Source organism: Rattus norvegicus, chromosome 4 (genome assembly GCF_036323735.1).
Source record: "Rattus norvegicus strain BN/NHsdMcwi chromosome 4, GRCr8, whole genome shotgun sequence".
NCBI lineage: Eukaryota > Metazoa > Chordata > Mammalia > Rodentia > Muridae > Rattus > Rattus norvegicus.
In genome coordinates, this window is record NC_086022.1 from 70,360,704 (window position 1) to 70,384,621 (window position 23,918).

Here is a 23,918-nt window from a genome sequence, read left to right on the forward strand (position 1 = left end):
TAGTGTTACTTTGTTCTGCTATTTCTGACAGTGGCTAGACTGTCCTATAAGCCTGTGTGTCGGGAGTGCTGTAGACCTGTTTTCCTCTCTTTCAGTCAGTTATGGGGACAGAGTGTTCTGCTTTCGGGCGTGTAGTTTTTCCTCTCTACAGGTCTTCAGCTGTTCCTGTGGGCCTGTGTCTTGAGTTCACCAGGCAGCTTTCTTGCAGCAGACAAGTTGGTCTTACCTGTGGTCCCGAGGCTCAAGTTTGCTCGCGGGGTGCTGCCCAAGGGCTCTCTGAGGCGGCAGCAACCAGGAAGACCTGTGCCGCCCCTTCCTGGAGCTTCAGTGCACCAGGGTTCCAGATGGCCTTTGGTGTTTTCCTCTGGCATCCGAGATGTATGTAAAGAGAGCAGTCTCTTCTGGTTTCCCAGGCTTGTCTGCCTCTCTCGTATTTTGTTTTTATTCCTTTAAACACAACATAAATATATCTTCTTGTCTGAAAATGCAAGACTTACAATCTGTGGTCCCGAGGCTCAGGTTCACTCGTGGGGTGCTGTCCAGGGGCTCTCTGCAGCGGCTGCAACCAGGAAGACCTGTGCCGCCCCTTCCGGGAGCTTCAGTGCACCAGGGTTCCAGATGGTCTTTGGCTTTTTCCTCTGGCGTCCGAGATGTGTGTGCAGGGAGCAGTCTCTTCTGGTTTCCCAGGCTTGTCTGCCTCTGAAGGTTTAGCTCTCCCTCCCACGGGATTTGGGTGCAGAGAACTGTTTATCCGGTCTGTTTCTTTCAGGTTCCGGAGGTGTCTCAGGCAGGGGTCCTGCCGCTCCTGGGCCCTCCCCCACGGGAGCCCAGAGGCCTTATACAGTTTCCTCTTGGGCCAGGGATGTGGGCAGGGGTGAACAGTGTTGGTGGTCTCTTCCGCTCTGCAGCCTCAGGAGTGCCCACCTGACCAGGCGGTTGGGTCACATCTGTAATTCTTGACCTCTTTCCTAGGTTTTTTATTTCCAGGTTTGCCTCCATTTGTGTTTTCTTTATTTTTTTCTATTTCTACTTTTAAGTCTTGGACTGCTTCATACAATTCCTTTACCTGTTTGATTGTGTTTTCCTGTATGTCTTTAAAGGATTTATTTCTTTGCTCTTTAGGGCTTCTACCTGTTTACCTGTGTTTTTGTGTATTTCTTTCAGTGAGTTATTTATATCCTCCTTAGAGGACTTTATTATCTCCATGAGATAGGATTTTAGGTCAGCTTCCTGATTTTCAGGTGTGTTGACGTATTTAGGACTTGCTGTGGTGGGAGAACTGGGTTCTGATGATGCCTCCATATAATGGCTTTTGTTGCTTGTGATCTTGCACTTGCCTCTTGCCATCTGTTTATCCACCATATTTACTGGTCTGAGTGACTCTGTCTGGAGTGCCTCTTTTATTCCTGGGTTGCTACAGGTCTCTTGGTAGGCCTGCAGCCCTGGCTGTAGCAGACCTCCCATGGAACCTTCCAACTGGAGGGTCTTTAGAGGGGCAGAGAAGCTGCTGATTTGTTGCTCTGGCTATAATAGATCTCCTGGGAGGCTTCAGACTGTTGAGTCTTCAGAGGAACAGTCAAACTGTTGTTCTGTATAAAACTGTTCTCCTGGGGTCGGGGCAGGGGGTGCTATGCACTGTGGTTTCTGTTTTCTTGTGTACAGCTGAAATCCAGGGAGTCTTTCTGTCTTTTGGGTCAGTTACTCTGCATGCCACAGAGCCCCCAGGAGGTCTTCAGACTGTGGTGTCTATTGCCCAGTTGCCTTGTGTACAGAACACACAAGCTGTGGTGTCCTGGGTGCAGTGGATCTCTTGGGATGCCTCAGGATGTGGTATCAAATTCTCTGAGTGTAGTAGTTCTGGTATGCCTCATGATATAATGTCAAATTCTCTGAGTGAAGTGGATCCTCTGGTATGCCTCAGGATATAGCTTCTTTGGGCAAGCAGACTAGCTAGCAGGCTGTCCCAGCAGAAAGGACCAGGAAGAAGGGGAGTGGTATTTGGTGGTCTGGGGGTTTAGGGAGATGGTGGTTCCCGGAGGCCATTGGACTCCCAACTACAGCTGTGGGACTTTGGAAGGGTCCTTACCAAATGCTCTGAGTGTAACAGATCATCTGGTATTCTTCAGGCTATAGTCTCTTCTGGGGCTAGCAGACTAGCTAGCAGTCTGTCCCAGCATAGAGGACCAGGCAGAAGGGTTGCCTGGTAATTTCATGAAGTCCTTGTTTTTATTTTCCATTTATTTATTTATTTATTTATTTATTTATTTATTTATTTATTCACTCACTCACTTTATATCCCACTGCCTCCCCTTCTTGGTCACTCCCTCAAACAGTTCCTTCCCCATCCCCCATTCTCTTCTTCTCTGACAGGGAGGAGACTCCCCTGGGTATCCCCACCATGGAGCATCAAGTCTCTGTAGAGCTAGGCACATCCTCTCCCATTGAGGCTAGACAGGCATCTCCAGTATTAACCCCAGCTTTAGAAAAAGCCCCTGCTCCAATTGTTGGGGGGATACTGAGCTGCACCTTGTCACATATTTGGGGGTCTAGGTCCAGGCCCATGCATGATTTTTGGTTAGTGGCTTAGTCTCTGATAGCCCCCAAAGATCCAGGTTAGTTGACTCTGTTAGCCTTTCTGTGGAGTTCCTATCCCCTCTGGGAGCCTCATTGCCCCTCCCCCCCAACTATTCTATTAAGCTTCCCATGCTCCATCCAACATTTGGCTGTGTGTCTCTGCATCTGTTTTAGTCAGTTGCTGGGTGGAACCTCTCAGAGGACAGTTATGCTACACTCCTGTCTAAAAGCATATTGGAGTATCATTAATAGTGTCAGGGATTGGTGCTTGCCAAAGGGATGGGTCTCAAGTTGCATCAGTTACATGTTGGTCATTCTTCCAGCCTCTGCTCCGTCTTTGTCCTTGTATTTCTTGTATACAGGGCAATTTTTGGGTTAAAGTTTTGTCAGTAGTTTGGTGTTCTTATCCCTTTATTGGGACCCTGCCTGGCTAAAGGAGGTGGGCCATTTTAGATTCCATATCCCCAATTGCTAGGAATCTCAGCTAAAGTCACTCCCATAGACTCCTGGCAGCCTCTCCATCCTGATACATCTTAGACAAGCCCTCCCCCCGCCCCACAACACACTAGCCCCCAATTTCCATTCATTCTCTTGGCCCTCTGGCCTTCTCTCCTATTTGCCACAGCTAATCCAAAATCCCCCTCCCTTACAATCCCCTCTCCAGCTTAGTTCCCTTCATTCATCAGCCTTTTATGACTATGTTATTTCCCCTTCCAATTGAGATTAAAGCACCCTTGCTTAGTCCTTCCTTCTTGTTTAGCTTCTTTGGGTCTGCAGAGTGTAGCTTGAGTATCCTCTACTTTATGGTTACTATCCACTTATCAGTGAATATATACCATTCATGTCTTTTGGGTCTATGCTACCTCACTCAGGATGATATTTTCTAGTTTCGTCCACTTATCTGCAAAATTCATGAAGTCCTTGTTTCTACAGCTGAGTAGCATTCCATTGTGTAAAAGAACCATATTTTTTGTATCCATTCTTTGGTTGATGGACACCTGGGTTCTTTCCAGCTTCTGGCTATTATGAATAAAGCTGCAATGAACATAGTTAAGCAAGTGTCTTTGTTGGGTGGTGGAGCATCTTTTGAGTATATGCCCAGGAGTGGTCTAGCTGGGTCTTCAGGTTAAACTATTTCCAATTTTTCAAGAAACTGCCAGAGTGATTTACAGAATAGGTGTACAAGTTTGCACTCCCACCAGCAGTGTTTCCTTACTCCAAATTCTTGCCATCACAAGCTGTTGCTTGAGTTTCTGATTTTAGCTATTCTGGTTTGTGTAAGGTAGAATCTCAGAGTAATTTTGATTTGCATTTCTCTGATGAGCAAAGATGTTGAACTTTTCTTTAAGCACTTCTAGACTATTCCTCTGTTGAGAATTCTTTGTTTAGCTCTGTGCCCCAGTTTTAGTTGGGTTATTTGGTTTGATGGTGTCTTACTGCTTGAGTTCTTTATATATTTGGATGTCAGTCCTCTGTTGGATGTAGGTATGGGGAATGTATTTTCCTGTGTTTCTTTAAGGGATTTATTCATTTCCTCTTTAAAGGCTTCTATCTTTGTAAGATTGGATTTAAGGTCATTTTCTAGTGCTTGTGCTATCTTGGAATATCCAGGGCTTTCTATGGTAAGATAGCTGAGCTCTGATGGTACCATATGGTCTTGGCTCTTGTTTATTATGTTCTTATGCTGGCCTTTAGTCATCTGGTTGTCCTTGGTGATTTTCGGCCTGGTAGTCCCTGCTGGCAGCAGGAAGAGCTGTGGTCTGAGCAATGGAGGGCACAGGGTACAGGGCAGAACTTTCTGCTAGATCAAATAATTTTATTTTAAAACTATAATCTATACTTATTACTTGAAAAATAGTACATGTTTCACAAAACATAGAAAAAAGACAAAGATTCCTTATTATTGAAGTGTGTGTATGTATGTCACATGCATGTATATGTATATGTGGTGTGTGTGTGTGTGTGCACTCATTTGTGCCTATGTAGAGGTGAGAAGTTAGCTTTATGTATCTTCTTTGCTGGTCTCCATCTTATTTTTTGAGATAGACTTTTTCATTTTCCCCAGAGCATGTTGATTGTCTAGACTAGCTAGCTAGCTAGTCTCTGGAATTCTCTGTTTCTGGGATGATAGGCTCAGACTACCAATCACATCCTTTTATCTAGGTTCTAAGACTCTGAGCTTGGGTTCTCATGCTTGTGCAACAAGCACTCTCCCCATGAGCTATCTCCCACTCCTAAAAATAATATTTTAAATGTAATTTTCCTATCTATCCAGCATCCCAGTCATCTTCATTTTTATGTAATATTTCCTGTCACTTTCAACTATTAGTTCTTTATATTTTACTCCTCAATTCAGGCAGGTAGTCATAGCATGAGAGGACTCACAAAAATGCATGGCTGAGCTGAGCAGCCTCCATTGGAAGGAGGCTCCATTCTCTGACACTAACAGACTATGAAGCTTAAATAGGGAGCAGTTCTCCCCATTTGTTTTTTCTTACCATAATTCACATAACTTCAGGCAGAGTAATCTGACAGGAGATGGATAGAGATTAGCTTGGAAAGTGGGTTCCTAACATGGACACACAGAGACAACTCTTGGCAGTTTGTTTTGTGACTTTGGGTTTTGATATTTCTATAGGAGACTCTGTGAGAGCTCTAGCCTGGCGTGGCTGAGGTCTGTTGGGCTAAACTGCATCAAGTACAGGCACAGATCTGATGAGGAGGCTGCCACTTCCTAGCCTGGGTTGTTTGTTCATACGTTAGAACCTGAGAGAAGCTAACCTGGGGATTCAGAAGTTCTTGATGAGGGAGACTTCAAATTTCCTGACTAAATGACTTTTTAGGGTTCCAGAAGTTGATTAGCCTCCAGAGAGAAGGATAGAAGTTCTGTTGAGCTTTTCTTTGCCAGTATCCCTCGTGTATCTTTGAACTTTTAGAAATTGTACCTTAGTGTATAGCTAACTATCCTTGGGGGCAGATATAGGAAAGAAAAAGGAAGCAAAGAATATAAGAAGACAAATGAACTTTCTGCAACAATATGATTTCTGGATTTTGCCTACGCTTCACTGTGTGTGGTCAGTGTTCTTCATGATGAACGGGGAAGAAGCCACTGGCTCTACCTTACGGGCTTAGGTCTGGACTAGCCAGGAGATTGCCAGTGTGGGTGATCCCTGGAAAGACAATGAACTTTCCAATTGAGTCTATTGTCTGTAGATGTCTTTCAGTGGCTCCTGCCTGTGAGCTACAGAACAGTAAAGCACCATCCTGGAAGTGCTTGGCTTGTCACCTTCTAAGGACACAGACACACTGAAGAGAGGCTGAGGAGCTTCACAAAGGGTGATCCTGGAGTCACATCTTTCTTCTTTGCAGAGAACACATCTACCTGGCTTTGTGCAGGGTGGGTACAAAGTGCTGCCTTGTTCCCAAATCCCACCCCTTTCTTCTCTCCATTCTTCTATTTGTCTGCCATTCTGTAGAGCTCTAGGACTGGCAGAGCTACAAAATCACGCTGTACTCTCTGTTCAGTCTCTATGTCCTCACTTCTATTCACTGACATACTCATTAAAAAAACACTGAGTTCATATGTCATCAAACTTTTTTTGACACTGGCAATACATGTGAGAGAAGTGAAGGAAGGATAAGATGGGGAAATGTCAATCAAATCTGGGGTTCCAAGACTACATTTGTAAGCAAGCAAACATGATTTGATAGTAGATCTTACCAGTAAGAGCAGTGTTCAGGAAAATGCAGCCTAGTGGAGGGTAGCATAGGTGTGCTGTGCTACTTTAGAGAAAATGGGATTTCTCTGCAGGAAAGGCTGGGAGAAGGAAGAGGAGGAGGAGGAGGAGGAGGAGGAGGAGGAGGAGGAGGAGGAGGAGGAGGAGGAGGAGGAGGAGACATTGTACAAAGATCTCATGAGGTGAGAGTGGGAACCCAGGCTGACTCACTGGTGTGTTTTTCTTTTCTCTCAGAACTGTGGAGAAAATAGGCAGTCACAGTAGACTTGATGTGCCATTTTTGAAGCTGTGTGGTGGGACTGAGTCAGTGGCGGGTTAGAGTAGTGCACTAGTCATTTGAGGTTCTATCTCCCATGGAAAGTAGAGCTTGAGACCCAAGGGATGTAGGAGATGCCACCTCTGCTCCAGTTATTTTCTTGCCTTCTGGTCCCAGGTGGAGACTTCTCAGGACAAATGGAAATTGAAGATTAAAGTTTGAGCTCTCTCACTCAGTCTGGCTTCTTCCTTGCTTGTTTGCAAAAATCATATTCAATAAGGTAAGAGGCAAAAATGCCTTTCATCATACCAGAAGAAGCCATGTCTGATGACAGTATCCTGTGTATATTCTACTTACCAGCCCCACCCCATAACTGATCCATATTGTGGAGGTGGAAACTTTGAAATGAACACAATAGAAACAGAGCCTGTGTTTGGAAGATGTAAAAGAGAGAGAGAGAGAGAGAGAGAGAGAGAGAGAGAGAGAGAGGGGGGGGGAGAGGGAGAGGGAGAGGGAGAGGGAGAGGGAGAGGGAGAGGGAGAGGGAGAGGGAGAGGGAGAGGGAGAGGGAGAGGGAGGGAGAGAACTTAGAATCATTGAAGTGCAGCAGGGGTTTGTAAGATTGGGACACAGTTGCAGAGAAGTGGTAGCATAACTGAACAGACCATGATCGGGGAAGTAGTATGATGGCTGATCACAGCAGATGTAGGAGGATTTCTATCATGCTGAGGGACAAAGGTACACGTCATACTGTTTTCCCTGTTTATGATGTAAATATTGTGCTATTGATGAGTAGCACTTATCCATTTGAACCTACACACTTCTCTTGTGTATCCATATACATTTGTGTATATGAATCATCCATGTGTGATTCCTTAAACATTGAACAACAACTATGGATAGAAAGAATAGCCATGTGGAGACTGTTTCTTGAATCTGGTAATATCTTCAATAATTCTGAGGCAAAAACCATTGTCCTCTTCTCTCTTTTGCTATCTAGGTTTCACAAGGAACAAAGACTCAGAACTAAATGTTCGGGAATCACACTAGTGCTACTAAATTTTATCTTGTTGGCTTTCCTGGCTCTGAAAAACTACACCACATCCTGTTTGCTACCTTCTGCTTCTTCTACTTAGTCACACTAGTGGGAAACACAGTCATCATTGTGATTGTCTGTGTTGATAAACGTCTGCAGTCCCCCATGTATTTCTTCCTTGTTCACCTCTCCATCCTGGAGATCTTGGTCACAACTGTTATTGTGCCGGTGATGCTTTGGGGGCTGCTACTCCCTGGAATACAAGTTATATCTTTGGCTGGGTGTGTTGCCCAACTTTTTCTGCAACTTGCTCTGGGGACCACAGAGTTTTCTTTGCTTGGAGCTATGGCTGTGGATCGTTATGTAGCTGTCTGCAACCCTTTGAGGTACAGTGTCATCATGAACAGTCGCACCTGCAACTCTGTGGTAATCGTGTCTTGGGTATTTGGCTTCCTTTATCAAATCTGGCCGGTGTATGCCACATTTCACCTTAACTACTGCAAATCAAATGTGTTGGACAATTTCTTCTGTGACCGAGGGCAGTTGCTCAAATTATCCTGCAATAATACTATTTTCATAGAGTTTATCCTCTTTTTAATGGCAGTCTTTGTTCTTTTTGGTTCTTTGATCCCCACAATTGTGTCCTACACCTATATCATTGCCACCATCCTCAAGATCCCCTCAGCCTCGGGCCGGAGGAAAGCCTTCTCCACCTGTGCCTCCCACTTCACCTGCGTTGTCATTGGCTACGGCTGCTGCTTGTTCCTCTATGTGAAACCCAAGCAGACCCAGGCAGCCGACTATAATAGGGTAGTTTCCTTGATGATTTCGATCGTAACTCCTTTCCTCAACCCTTTCATCTTCACACTCCGTAATGACAAAGTCATAGAAGCCCTTCGTGATGGAGTGAACCGTTGCTACCACTTATTCAAGAGCTAGCCTTGTTCTGAGGCATCTACATGGCCAAACACATGCTACGAATGTGGAATAATCTGAGAAGAACATCTCTGAGCTGCTCTACACTCACCATAATTATTAAATAACCTGGGGCTGGGGATTTAGCTCAGCGGTAGAGCGCTTGCCTAGCAAGCGCAAGGCCCTGGGTTCGGTCCCCAGCTCCGAAAAAAAAATAACCTGTGTTCAAAGATTTTAAGTTGGGGAATATAATATTTTTTTTATTATATTCCAGATCCTCCCTCTTTCCTACCCATCCAACTTCATATTCTTTCTAATAAAAACAAAACAAAACAAAACAAAACAACAACAACAACAACAACAACAACAAAATCTACTGAAAAACACTGAGCCTTATCTGTGTTGATCATCTACTCCTGAGCATGGTGCCTACTGTGGAGTGTAGTTGATGCACCAAGTGTCACTCCATTGAAGAAAATCAATTTTCCCTCTCCCAGAAGCTATCAGTTACAAATAGCTTCTCGGCTAAGAGTGAGATTTTGTGTTCACTTCCTCTCCTTTGTGCTGGGATTTCATATTCTGGCTTGAACTTGTATAAGTCTTCTCCATTCTGCCACAATCCCTGTGTATCTGCCCTGTTTTTTTGTGGGAAAAATTAAAACCATATGAGAGGGCATTAACAAGACCGCTCCATTATTAGGTGGGGGGGGGAGTTTTTATTGTGAATAAGAGAGAGAATATATCCAGAGGCATCTGGAAGAGTCTAGAGCAGAGAAAAAAGAAAACAGATGGGGCACAGCCCCTAGAGAAGTAGGAGAACAGAGTGGAGATATCAGGGGATAGAGAATTGAGCATAGTAAGAGAGAGGATATTGACAGTAGCAAGAGAGCAAGAGGATAGCCACAGATAAAGTGTGCGGGGTGGGTGGATGGATCGTGTGGAGTATGAGAAGGACGAGGATGCTCAGGTGCAGGAAGGATGAGGAGACAGGGTAGATTTTGAAACGTACAAGTTCTTGTTCATAGGGACCAAGGGAATCTGGAGGCCAGCATGGGCCCTATATGCAACCACAGGTAGCCATATGTCCCTTCTGCCAGAGGTAAGGGAAAAAAAATGATACCTCCGGGCAGGTAGGAATCAATTTTACAAGTTCCTGAGGAATGCTGGCTTTTATTTAACCACCAGAATTCCTTCCATAGTCCAGCTTGAGCTTACTCCTTACATATGGACTACCTGAGACCTAGCAATCACTCCCCTAATTGCAGAGCTTTCTTGAGCTGTTAGAGAAAGAAGAGCTGGGGAAGGTATACTCTCTTACATCATCACACAGATCCTGCTGCTGCCACAAGGAAGTTTGCTGATGGACGTAGAATGAGAAGAGGGCTGGGATTCCTGTCATCCTGGGCTGAGGGGTGCAATTCACAGGCTGAAGAGACTGCCTCGGTTCCTCTCTGGGATGCTCAGTCTCCATTTCTCCAGGTCTGCGTCCTTTGCTTCTGTCTTTCTTCGTTTGCTCATCCTCCTCAGCTGTGCGTCCCCATTCATCTCTGTGTTCCCCTTTTGGTGGTTCCAGCTCTACAGTGTACTCCTGGGTTTGAATTTTTCCCTTACTCAGAATAATCAAAAGTTTTCCATTCAGTCGTCCAGCTCTTTCCAGTATTGCTCTCACGCCCCACTTCCCTCTTTCCTGCCAGCTCCACCCTGTTCCTAGTCTCATTGTTTCCATTTCTTTGGTTGCGGCTACTTTGTGAAGTAATCCACTGTAGCAGTTTTAAAAGCTATGAATTGATGCTCTGCGGGATGTCCATAGGGAGCTGTTTAAACATTTTATCCATGCAAGGAACTATTATGAAGCTGCTGGAACAATGGTTTTCTTTCTGCAAGGTTAGAAATGTTATAAGCTCTATAGTCTTAAGGAAGAAAATCAGAGTGTACAGAATGTAAGTGGCTGGGTAGTCACTGGTGCTGTGGGTGGCAAAGTAAGAAGGAAGTGGTTACTAGTTGTCCTGAAATTATGGCAATGAAGTGGGTACGAAGGAAGGAATGACTTGGCCCTGGGCACCTTTTAATATTCTTTTTATTCCTGCAAACGTACACTAAGTTATATTATAAATTATAAATAAAATTTTCTATACAAAATAAAACAATTGGATCTCTCTTATTTGTCTTTTTTTTTCTTTTTCTTTTTTTATTTTTTATTTTCAGAGCTGGGGACCGAACCCAGGGCCTTGCGTTTGCTAGGCAAGCGCTCTACCACTGAGCTAAATCCCCAACCCCCTCTCTTATTTGTCTTAAAGGCTATGCAAAGTCAAGCTCCTACCAATTTTAATATATCTCACAGGCACGAGATCTTCTTTACACACACATTTGTCCAAGTAAGGAGAGATTTTGTTAAGTAGTCCTGATGTTAAATCATGGCATTTTTTGGGAACAGTTTTGGATGCATACCTGTAATCCTAGTATTCAGGAGGCAGAGGGAAGATGATTGCAAACGTGAAGCTATACTGAGTTGCACACTGTTTTCTAGGCTGGCATTAACTGTGTAGGGACAGCCTATCTTAAAACAAAGGAGTTATGAAAGAGGATATAAAGATATTCATTTTATAAAGTTCTAATTCTGTTATTATTTTTGGCTTGAGTGGTGGATAAGTGCGTAAGATATATTCACTACTGAAAGTGCAAAATTTAATGTAAAGTCACACAGCTTCCACTTCAAATATCATTTTTAGTTATTTAAAAATTTGTTTAATTGTATAGACATTGGGTCCAGTTGATTTTGGTGGTTGATGTTTTTATTTGTATGCAAATTTTTAAATAATAAAATTTACTTAAAAACCCACAAAAAAAAAACCAAAGGAAGAACACTCTGGCAAATTGGTAAAAAAGGTAGCAAATGTCACAAAGCACACTTATGGGTGTATTTCTAGATCTTTACACAGAAGTTGAGAGCTCAAGATAGTAACAAAATTAGATGTGTTGATAGGACCATATCCTTTCCTATGTTTTAAGTTAAAAAGTCTAATATCAACAAAAGTATCATTCTCAGCAGAAGAGGCTACTCAAAGTACAAGAAAGAGGCTTCTAATTCTTCATCAGATGATGAAAAATGGAGATGAAATACAAATCAAAATCACCACGGGAGCACATTTGCATAAAACAAGGCAGCTAGGTAACAGCATGGGTTGGCAAGGGTATGGAAAATATTAGAGTGCATACATATTCCTGATGGGAATTAGCAATGGTTCAGTAGCCTTTGAAGACAGAAAGTTCTTTAAATAATGTAGCAGATAACAAATGAACTAGCAATCCCACTCCTCGGTGTATACTTGAGAAATGGATGTTTGTTATAGTTATAATGGTTGACAGGTACAAAGTTAAAATACCAGTCAGCTGTTGAGGTATTATAAACAAATGTAATAGTATTCAGCCATAGAATGAAATACAGATTGTGATAACAAGCTTTGTACCACTCTAACATATACCGAGACAAGTAACTTATCAAAAGGTTTTGGAAATTGCAACCCATAATTAGTTGGCCACACTTCATGTTAAAAGCATGTAATAGAGAACAACCAGTTCTGGCTTGGGAGCAAAATGAAAGTGCTGAGGACAGTACAGCTCTCATAGAAAGCACATTCTGAGGGACCTACATACATTCCAGGAATTACTACCTCTTAAAGGCTCTACCATGTTCCAATATCACAATCCTAGGGAATGAGCCTTTGACCTATGGGGGACACTCAAGATCCAGACTGGAGCACTACTATATGCTGAAATGCATCGGTGAATCTTGAAAATCTTATTCTAAGTAGAGGAAAGAGTAAAAGAAGGGCATACATTGTATGGTTCTATTCATATGACACCCAGCATAAGGAGCTCCATAGAGACAGGAAGTAGACCAGTGTGGCTCCTTAGGGCTGAGTGGAGTACAAAGATGCTGTAGTGATATCTAATACTTACAGGATTTCTTTTTGAGGTGATGGCTGTAAACTACTGTGAATGTGCCAAACATATTGAGCTGTACATTTCAAATGGGTAAATTTTTGGATATGTCACTTATATCCTAATGAAGCTATAAAAACTATACCTAGTGTGCCTGATATTTAAGGGAAAGTATATTAGAAGCAAAGTCAAAACTCCAACACAAATGTCTTACTAAGTCCATTTTGAAACTCATATCACGGCTCCCTAATAAAGGTCACTTTTACCTACCCTTCATGAGTCCCTTCCCCAGTAACTGAAACAATATACAAAGAGTCCCTGAATATTCTCTCTCTCATGCCAGCCCTTGTCCAGGCTTCTTTAAGAACCTGTACATGAGTAACTAACTTCTCGTCTTGCGGGATATTCAGACTTCAACCACAGAAATCATTAGATGTCCTCATTTCCTGACCCCGGGAGTCAGGCAACTATTCTGTCATAAGACAGGAAGTGTGGCAACACAAGTTCCCTTTTCTCAAAAAGGACCAAGATTTCCTTTCTGATGTCTGAGTTTTGGGGCTTACATCTGATTAGACCCCAATTGCTTTTCTCTACCATAGATTAAGCCCACCTTGCCCTGGCTTTGACACCATTAAGACCATTAGAGAACACATAGCTCATTGGGTACAAATGTAATTCCAGTATCCACCAGATTATTTTTGATGGCCTTCTTCAAGCAGGTTTTAATAGGTAGTACATTATCTCATTAAAAAATATAAATCTACTAATACACCAACTATAAAACCTAGAAATTAGAAAAAATATCTTAGTATTGTAATAGCAGAATTTACAATTTATTTTGACTACTGATGCATGTACATATTGCTACTAGTTGAAAGTAATGAGTTGATTATTGGGTGGCTTTAATTCCTTTAACTCTCTATAGGCTTCTCTGTAGTTTAATTCTTGCTACTTAAAACAATCAATACATCTCCTTTCTCCTATAGTTTAGGTATGTATGTAGCTTGTGTCTTGTGATAACGGTTAATGTGCCCAAGACATTTTCTACCTCATTCCTGTCTTTCTTTCCTTGTGATCAAATGAACCTCTGCTTCATCTCTCATGATTTCCATTTGTCCCCAATTTTGCCCTTTCTTTTCTAATGAAAAGGTATTATATATATCACAATAGACTTTTATCCAAAACCAGAAAAAAATTTAGCTTGAGTGTCTTTCCTGGCCCCTCCTGTCTCTTTTTCTCCTGTCCATCACTCCTTTCCCCACTCCTTCCCACTTTTCCTTTCTTCCTATCTCTTTCCTTATCCTCTTTGTTTATCTCTGTCCTATTCAGAACTTTCATCATTCCCTCAACATTTGTTCAGTTCCAAGTCAAGCTGCAGAAGTCCTCCCCCAATTCAGGAGGGCCTCTGCTTCTAAGACAGAGTATGGGAATGGGAGTCTTCTGGGAATGGAGGAGGTTGTGAAGCCGAGTTTATAGTCTTCTGCCCATAGTGCTTCCTAACAGTTCTCATATCTGCTTCATGAGCAGTTTCTCCTCAGTGGTGTGGGCATGTTCTCTAAGGATGAAGGTAGGTGGATGGGGAAGCATCCTCATAGAGGCAGAGAGGATGGAGGAAGGGATAGGGGGCTTATGGAGGGGAAACTGGGAAGGGGGATAACATTTGAAATGTAAATAAATAAAATAACCGATAAAAAAGAAATGGATTCTGTCAACAGAGGAAACCCTACTGATAAGTCAAAAGGCTCAGCTCTGCAGAGACAGACTGCGCTTCCACACGGATTTCATCTCCAGAAACATGGCCCTGTCTGGAGATAGCCAGAGTCCAATCCCCTCTCAGTCTTGGGAATACTTAGTGCAGAAAGGAAGTTTTACTGTGCGATGATGTTTGTGAAAGGGCATGTTGACTTTGAGGATTCATTAGGAAGATGGGCACAGTCTTTGATGCTCTATATTTTCTGGACTGGTTTCAGTCACAATGAATCTCTTTTGCTGGTTCTGTAAATATTCACTCTTGTAGAGATCTCTGATCATTTGGGAGTGGTCTCACAGATCCAGCGATAGCTGATGTCACACGATGCAGCATCAAATGTCATTGTCAGACCTATAGTGACGCAGTTGAAGTTCTGCTCCTGATTGGTAACACTAAATGAAAAGAGAATGCTTGGTTAGGCTCCTGGTTTCTGTTCTGACTTTAACCCTTTGGTGAGGGTCTCCTGGGAGCTGTACATGGAGGGAATGCAGCCTCATGCAACCACACACTCTTCTTGCCACTCGGTCTTTCATTCCAACTTAGATCCCTGCTTTTCAATACATCATCTCCAATCCAGCCCCGTACCCACTGCTTCCTCTCAACTCTCCTGTGAACAGTCACAGATTCAAAGAATCTCAGTCTAACTTCTCATATTACTGTCACCCCCAATCATAATTTTTTTTATTGGATTCCTGTTTATAACAGGAAGACCCAAGGCAAGAGGAGAGGGAATTTTTAATCTTTTCCTGGATTTGAGCTGGCTCTTGGAAAAACTTGTGAAGGCAACTGTTATCATTCTTATACTTCCTTTCTGTCAATAAGATCCTTTTGGTCTAACTGCAAAGTCTCATTTCATGAAAAAGTTGTATGATTTTTGGGATCAAGGGACTGTAGAATCAAATGATAGCTCTATCTTGTTGGTATATGAAAATCAACACACTTCTAACCATTCTAACACTAAGTTCAAGAGCCTGGAAGTAATAAAAGCTTTCTCCGTGGCATCCCAGTGAACACACGAAGAGATAATCCATGCTTCGCATAGCATAGTGACTGACGAAGAGTAGACACTGAGTGGATATAAATTTTCCTTCCCCCGTAAGGAAGTTCATGTACACATTGGAGACCCAGCTTGGTCCTTGTCTGACTCATCATCTCTATATGAATACTGGAATATTACAGCCACCTGCAAACTTTGGAATATTACAGCCTCCTGCAAACTTTGACTCCATGGAGTGATGCCTTTAAGGATCTTGAGGGTAACAGCTTCCACTGTGAGGCATAGGTAAGGCTTAGGTGTGTAATAAACTTTTTTAAATGAAGGAGCTATATCTGGGGAGATGACATGACAAATAGTTTAATGGCCTATGAAATATCATGTGAGGTACAGTAGCAGCTCTTATACATATTATAAAATATTAATATAATATATAACTTAATTTAATTACAACATATAATATATTAATATAGAATGTAACATATTATTATAATATAAATAAAAAGAATAAAAATTTAAATAGGAAAGAAATGGGTTGGAAGCAACTAGAATAGTAGAACAGAGTCCAGTCTAAGCCTCTGAGCTGTTTCAGTCTGATGCTTAGGTTTTGTCTTATCTAAAGGTTTTGCAAAAATCTTTAGAGAAATGCAGGCTGTTCACGTACTTGCCCTTGAACACAGAGTTGTTGACCCAGCGCCATTTCTTCTCTCCAGGCTGACGTATCAAACCAATAAAGTAATTCTCAGCCCCAGCTCTGTCCTGAAGAAACTTCTAGAAATTAAAAAAGAAGTTCATCAGTGAGCTCTTCACTGCTGCATTCCAAGCTGGTGGTAAATGGTTGGCTTGGTTCTGGGAATCAGGAAGACAGTTGAGGATGTTGGCTGACACACATGCCATTAGAGAGAACTTCACAGAGACGTTCTAAAACTTTGTAGGAAGTAAGATCACCTGGTTATCTGGACCAAACACAGAGAAATTATATTATATTTAGCATGCATCCATTCATTCATTTCCCTGTCAACATACTTTTGTGAGCTTGTGTATATATATTTATGTGTACAATCATACATGTGACACTTTTGGAGATTAGAGGTTCAATCATGGGAGCTGATTCTCTCTAGGATCATGTTAGCCTCAGGGACTGATTGAAGGTCACCAAGCCCAGTGACAGGAACCTTTATCTGTTAAACCATCTTATTAGGTTCATATGACATTTATTTATTTATTTACTTATTTTAAATAATTTATTTTATACATATGTATGTGCTCACATATGAGTGGCACAGTCTTTCTGTAGAGATCAGAGGACAATACGTGGGAATTGCTTCTCTCCTTGTATGCAAATATTAGATCTCTGTGATTGAACTCAGGTCATCAGGCTTGGTAGCACATGACTTTACCCATTGAGATATCCTCCCAGTCCTTAAGCCACTTCTTCAGATCTTTGGTCATTTCTTGCACTTTAAATGTCCTGGTCCATCCTTAGGGTATGGTTCATAAGGAAGACAACAGAATCTGGAATTCTAGTGTAGATGAAAATGAAGAACCTTCCATTCTCAGGTTTACAATAAGGACTGTGAACTTCTCAGCTAGGCACATCTCTACTTCTCACTATCATCCTACCCTTACATCATCAAATTGTTCCATAGACTCCACCAACTGCAGCAGGTGTAGGCCAGACTATTTTCTTACACCATCCCAATGCTTTACCAGTTTCTTTGGAGTGTCGACAATTGCCAGTGTGGATCCTTTTGTTGCACAATAGTCCCTGCTGTTTTTCCAAGGTGATTCAGAGGTAGAGAAGAAAAAACATCTTCCTTGGTGAAAATCCCAGTTGTTGGGACAGGCTGGAGAGATTGGAGCAGGAAGGAGCAGAGAGAGAGGCAGAGAAGGAATACATGTGATTAGTGGTTTGGAATCTGAGCCCTTGAATGGAGTCATAAAATGATGGGGCACATTTCTCTGTAACTACCTCATGATATAAATTCTTCCCAATTCAGGAAGAAACTCCACTACTCTGGTCTACTTTCCTGTCCCTAACATAAAGGGAATGAAAACTCTTCATGGTCCCTTTGAGCAAAAGTCCCACAAGAAAGGAGGTGTTCAGAAAGGTCCTTGAGAATCCAGCTCGTGAATACCAAGGGGGTGGGAGGAGCCCAGGATCATGCACTGTACCTGTTCCAGAGCTCCTTGTGGGAACGAAGCTTTCATCACTTCTTCCAAAAATCTGTGAGACTGAAATGAAAAGAAATCCTGGTGAACACTATATGGTGAACACAGCAGTCAATAGGCTGTGGGCTGCTGAGTTCTGAATATTTGTTTCTAAACATCTCTGGTGTTCTAGATGTGTTTCCACATACCTGATGTTTCCAGAGGTGGAAAGAAAAACCACCATCCTTGATGAAAATCCTATTCGGGGCAGATGAAATTGAGATGGGAGGGTGTAAAAAGAAGGAGGGAAGAAGGGAAAAAGAGGCTGAAAGAGATGCTATAGAGAGGACAAGGACCTTGAATGTTAGAAATACTGTCTTTGAAGCATCTGTTACTATGATCTATTATACTTGGCACTCAGGCCCTACTATCTATCTATCTATCTATCTATCTATCTATCTATCTATCTATCTATCTACCTATCTACCTCTCTTCCTTATGATAGTAGATGTGAAATGCTTAGATAGAGATAAAGATAGATAAAGAGAGAGAAGCCCATTAAGGGAGGTTCTTACTCCTTTCTTATATACATATTTGACCCTGTTTCCAGAGAGCTGTTTGAAGCACTTTTGTTTTTTACCCAGTAGAACATTTTCATTGTTTTTTTTTTTTGATTTTACATAAAGCACCCTGATCACATTCACTTCCCAGTTCTCTCAGGCTGATTCTCATCCATGCTTGTCACCTCCTCCAAGAAAAAAGAAGAGGAAAAAATAATTCCAAGTCCATTTTTGGTTGCCCACATACTTTTACCCCAGGCTCCCCATAGCAATTTTGCTGTTCCCTTTACTTCTGGAGTCCAAACCCTCTGTGAGATGCTATTGTCCTGAGCAACTTTAGATGCTTTTCTCATTAATATTCCCTTAGCTCTATGGATGGTAACTGATTAAGGTGGACCCAGGATACAGGGAGTTACAGCAGAAAAGGAAATATGGAACTGATCTAGAGATTTTTAAAATATAAAATGTGGAGATTAATGGACCCCAAAAGCTTCCTTTTCCTTGGATGCACTGGCTGTCTGAGCAGACAGCTACAGTGACTCAATAGGCTATTGAAATATAGGGGCCCTTGTTACTTGCTGTTTATGCTTAAGACTACATTCATTTACCCAGATGCCAACTAGTCACTTAAAATCTTGTTGGTAAAACAGACATGAACATTCATATTTTATTGTACTTCCCTACTACTGGACTGTATGAAGACAATATCAGAAAATGGAGAGATCTCCTATGCTCGTGGATTGGCAGAATTAGCATAGTAAAATGGACATCCTACTAGAGGCAATCTACAGAGTCAATGCAATCCCCATCAAAATCGTAACACAATTCTTCAAAGACATGGAAATTCTTAAATTCATCTGGAAAGGCAAAAACCCAGAATAGCAAAACCAATTCTTAACAATAAAAGAACGGCTGGGGGAGTTACCATCCCTGACCTCAAGCTCTACTACAGAGCAATAGTCATAAAAACTCCATAGTATTGGTACAGAGACAGACAGGTTGATCAATGGAATAGAATCGAAGACCCAGAAATAAAACCACACACTTGCACACATTTGATCTTTGACATAGAAGTAAAAAAATATACAATGGAAAAAAGAAAACATCTTCAATAAATGGTGCTGTTCTAACTGGCTGTCTGTATGTAGAAAAATGAAAATAGACCCATATTTATCATCATACACAAAGCCCAAGTCCAAGTGGATCAAGGTCATCGATATAAAAACCAGATACACTGAATCTAATAGAAGAGAAAGCAGCAAAGAACTTTGAACTCATTGGAACAGGGGAAAATTTCCTCCAATGGCTCATGCTCTAAGATCAAGAATTGATAAATGGAACCTCATAAAACTAGAAAGCTTCTGTAAGGCAAAGAACATCGTCAATAGGACAAATCGGTATTCTACAGATTGAAAGAAGTTTCACTTACCTCACATCTGATAGAGGGCTAATATCCAAAATATATAAAGAACTCTAACCACCACAAGATCAAACAACCCAATCAAAAAATGGGGTATACAACCAAACCGTGAATTTACAATAGAGGAATCTGGAATGGCTGAGAAGCACCTGAAGAAATGTTCGAAGTCCTTAGTGATCAGAGAAATGCAAATCAAGATGACCCTGAGAGCCCACCTTACACCAGTCAGATGGCTAAGATCAAAACCTCAGGTGACAGCACAGGTTGGCGAGGATGTGTAGAAAGGGGAACACTCCTCCATTGCTGGTGGGATTACAAGTTGGTGGGGTACGATCACTCTGGAAATCAACTTGGAGGTTCCTTAGAAAATTGGAAATAGACCTACCTAAAAACCCAGCAATACCACTCTTGGGAATATACCCAAAAGATGCCCCATCATGCCACAGGAACACATCTTCCACTATGTTCATAGTGGCCTTATTTGTGATAGCCAGAAGCTAGAAACAATCCAGATGTCCCATGACAGAAGAATGGATATAGAAAATGTGGTTCATTTACACAATGGAATACTAATCAGCTATTAAGAAGGAGGATGTCCTGAGTTTTTCAGGCAAATGGATAGAACTAGAAAATATCATCCTGAGTGAGGTAACTAAGACCCAAAAGGACATGCACGGTATGTTCTCCCTGATACGTGGATATTAGCAAAAACAAAAAGAAAGAAAGAAACAAACAAACAAACAAACAAAACCGTACAGAATACCCAAGAGTCCACAGGACTCAAAAAGAAGGGCCCAAGTGAGGATGCCTCAGTTCCACTTGGGAGGTAGAAGAAAACAACCACGGAGTGGGGGAAGGGGATGGGGGAGGGGAGAGGGGAAAATGATCAGGTATTGGATGGGGAAAAAGGACTGAAGCCCCAAGGGCCAGCAGAAAGAATGGACACATTCTTGGGAGGAAGGAGGTTGGGAGGACCCTCTAGAATGAACCAGAGACCTGGGAATTGAGAGACTCAGAACACAAGGGGGGAAGAGGGACCTTATTGAATCCATCTCCAGCAAAAAGACAGGGCAATCAATCCCTCAAGTGAGGGATTGGGTTGCTATCCCACAGCCAAAGCTCTGACCCATAATTCTTCCTGTCTGAAAGAAATGCAGGGATGGAAAGGGAGAAGAGTCTGAGGAAAAGAAATTCGCCCAAAGGCAGATCCAGCTCAACAGGAGGATGATACCATTACTGAGGCTACAGGGCGTTCACAAAATGGGACCAACCATAACTGCTCTCCAAAACACCCAACAAGCAGCAGAAAGAGTCAGATTAGGGAAAAGCTGGAGGAAACTAAGGAGGGCGACCCTGTAGGAGGACCAGCATTCTCAATTACCTTGGACCCCTGAGATCTCTTAGACACTGGATCACCAACCAGGCAGCATACACCAGTTGATGTAATGAGGCCTCCAACACATATACTACAGAGGACTTCCGGGTCTGGGTTCAGTCACAGAAGATGCACCTAACCCTCAAGAGACTGGAGGTTCCAGGGAGTTTAGAGTTCTGGAGGGGTGGGTGGGGTGGGAACATCCTCATGGAGACCAGGTGTGCAGGGAGGGAGTGCAGGGGGTGGGCAGGAAGGAGGTGTGGGATGTGGAACTCGGAGAGGGGGGTGGACTGGTATACACTCGGATGTGGAGTGTAAACAAAAAGATTCTATGAAAATCATTTACAATCCATTATAGTAGTCCCATACAATTCATTCTCAAGCCCATGAGGGAACCTGAGGATCATACATTTCATACAGGGTCTAGGGGATTTATAGCTCAGTACTAGACTTTGTGCTTTCTATGAGCAAGGCCCTGGATTAGATCTCTAGTACCGATAGGGGACAAAGCCCGGAAGAGACAACGATCAATGAGTTTGCTGTTCATTTCCACACTTGTAAAGGAGAATAGGACCTTTGCATGGCATCTGTATGCAAATTCATAGGAACTGTTAGAATTCACGACATAGAATCTGGATAGTAGAGAGATTACCATTCTGCACATTAGTGGTTCCGTAGCTCTCCGTGGGGATGAAGCCATCACTACTTTTGCCAAAAACCTGTGGGACTGCAAAGAAAACCAGCTAGTGGCTCAGCACCAGTGTGGCTGCAAATGAAGGTGACAAGTGAGCCACAGGGGATGGCAAGAAACTGTGACCACAGGAGGAAGCACTGAGCTCCCTCTACCTCCGTGGGGTGTGTGTATATTCACACTTCACTAACTTACTTGTGTGTCTTTTCTGTGCCTGTTATTGATATTACATGTTCACATTGAGTCACAAGGAAAATACCTCTTACCCAACTGCTGCAATTTACCCACATTTCCTTCCTCCATTTTTTCCCTACTGGCTTCAGTACTAAATATTTGGCTATGAGGCCAAGTGAATTTATTGAGAGTAATTTATGTATACACACACACACACACACACACACACACACACCACACACACACCTCTGTTAAACCTTGGTCTTATAGTTAACTCTTCATACAGTCGTATTGGGTTGAACTGGAACAGTAATTTTTAAAATTATAGCAACAATAAAAAAGCCAGGCTAGATATTCTAGTTTAGATTATCCAGTGAAGACTCTCCAGTGAAGCCTTTCATGCAAGGGCTCTGTCCCTTTTACAGTCAGTTGTGCATTTCCATTGTAGCTCACAGACCCCACGCATCTGCTAGAGTGTAGGAAGACAGTGTGGAAGAACTTGGGCACTGAACCTTTGCACTCAATCTAGCATTCTGAGTCGGCTAAAGCAATAAGGAAGCGGGGGAAGAAGCTTCCACAAATACTTACAGTACAGCAGAAAAAAGGTCATTCCAACAACTTTGATCACTACTACGATAAGAGCTGAGATGGTCATGTGCCAGTTCATGATGATGGGGGTTCAGGGATCTGTGGGGATAAGAGCAACATTGTCAGAATCTGGGAGTGAAGCCGTTGACCTTAGCCTTGTGTCTTTCTCAGAGAACCCAAGGACAGCTGGGAGACAGGCATTCCATTGACCGGTGAAAGGAGGTGACCCACACATGCCCAGAACACCGATAGAAAACTCTGTCCTTCAATTATACTTTAGCATTAGGTCTTAACCTTGTTTCCATTTGTGGTTTCATAAATCCTGTCTAATAAGTAATTGTCCTGCAATTCAAGAGTACTTAGTCTTGAAATGACACCTGCTCACAAGCTTATAGTCTTGGCCATGCTAATTTCACTTATAAAAGCTGCAGTCTCAAGTGTGTCAGGGGCGTGTGTCCAATGAACAGAGGACAGATGGACAGACAGACAAGACTGACTTACCTGATCTCTTCCTGTGAGTCTTGGTTGGCATACAGATAGGAGTCTTTTTGATAAGTTAATATTTGGTGTGGTGGGCAGGGTTCCTTTTCTTCTGAATGCCCGCTCCTGCTTGGGTAATGGGTAATGTCCTTATTCACAACCTCTCCTCTGAGCAGCATCTCCAAGCAAACACTTCTTCCTGTTCAGTGCTCTTGGCAAAGGAGTAGGTGGGGCAAAAAAGGGAAGGGAACTTCTGTCTCTACAGGAGGGAGGTTCCTTTAGGGGAAACTTTCTAGCAGGATTTGGAAAACCACATGCCTCAGGACAGACTTCTCCTCCATCTGTTCACTTTCTTTTGCTCATAGGATGAATTTTAGCTCCTCAGTGTAGTATACAAATCTTTGCATATTCCTTCTTTCATGGTGGCTCAGTGTTCAGACACATCCTAGATATACTCTTAGGCTGGGATATGTGTGATGGTTCTGCACCTCTCATTGGCACCAAATCTGCCCTGCTCTTATGTGCTGAACTGAAATTTGTTTTCCTTTGGTGTCATGTTTTCGTCACATATTCACACGACACACCTTTGTTGATCTGTCTCTGTCTCTCTGTCTCTCTGTCTCTGTCTCTGTCTCTGTCTCTGTCTCTCTCTCTCTCTCTCTCTCTCTCGCTCGCTCCCTCCCTCCATCTCTCCCTCCCTCCTCTTTCTCAGATACACAACAGTACACAACAGACTCCTTGATATTCTCTTTGTCTAGATAATTCTGGTGCATCCCTTAGACCTCACTTCCTTCAGGAAAATTCTTTTGCCAATCCTCTACTTGTTTGTCCCATTTAGGTTTCGGTAGCCCTTACCTAGGACCATGAGATGAGGTACCTATTCCTTGGGAGAATTTTTGCAAGATCATTTACTTGTGCACTATAATTTCCACACTCTGAAACCATGCAGGCTGAAGCTACTTCTTTTCTCACTGCTGTCATCCTGACACAGTCACAGCTCTTGGATCACTGTACTTGAACATGGCATCTGACTTTTTTATTTGTGGGATTTATCATTAGACCTATAAAATAAATATTTATGATCCTTGGTTTTTGTGTGACACTACTTATCCAAATTGATGAGTTAGTCGTCTTTGTTTTTGAAGATAATGTAGATGTTAGACCACTTCCAAACATGTAGATTCCTGATTAAAATCCATGGACTGCAGACTGTGATGACAGTACTCAGAATGACAGCTAACCATCCCCCCATTTGTAAACAAAGTTAGCTTACATT

The 23,918-nt window shown here is 42.4% G+C and overlaps 2 protein-coding genes across 4 annotated transcripts; one reads left to right on the plus strand and one right to left on the minus strand.

Moving 5' to 3' along the window:
* The first annotated feature begins 7,596 nt into the window (after nt 1–7,596).
* Nucleotides 7,597–8,541, plus strand: Or9a4 (olfactory receptor family 9 subfamily A member 4). Its single transcript, NM_001000854.1, has one exon. It carries the CDS (start codon nt 7,597–7,599, stop codon nt 8,539–8,541), a length of 945 nt encoding a protein of 314 aa, NP_001000854.1.
* A 4,610-nt stretch (nt 8,542–13,151) lies between these two features.
* Clec5a (C-type lectin domain containing 5A) lies at nt 13,152–22,857 on the minus strand. 3 transcript variants are annotated; one of them, NM_001109377.1, is given in 7 exon segments: nt 13,826–14,601; nt 15,868–15,974; nt 16,914–17,050; nt 17,379–17,438; nt 21,362–21,436; nt 22,163–22,261; nt 22,664–22,803. In NM_001109377.1, coding segments are annotated over 6 exon segments (573 nt in total). In that variant the 5' UTR covers nt 22,242–22,261; nt 22,664–22,803; the 3' UTR covers nt 13,826–14,486.
* Between the last annotated feature and the right edge of the window lie 1,061 nt (nt 22,858–23,918).

Coding starts and splice junctions, on each gene's coding strand:
- Or9a4 (NM_001000854.1), top strand. CDS start 7,597: ATGTTCGGGAATCACACTAGTGCTACTAAATTTTATCTTGTTGGCTTT.
- Clec5a (XM_006236369.5), bottom strand. CDS start 22,241: ATGAACTGGCACATGACCATCTCAGCTCTTATCGTAGTAGTGATCAAA. Junction 17,051..17,378: donor CACAAGGAGCTCTGGAACAG/GTACAGTGCATG, acceptor CAATCTCTCCAG/CCTGTCCCAACAACTGGGAT. Junction 14,602..15,867: donor AACTCTGTGTTCAAGGGCAA/GTACGTGAACAG, acceptor CTTTTCATTTAG/TGTTACCAATCAGGAGCAGA.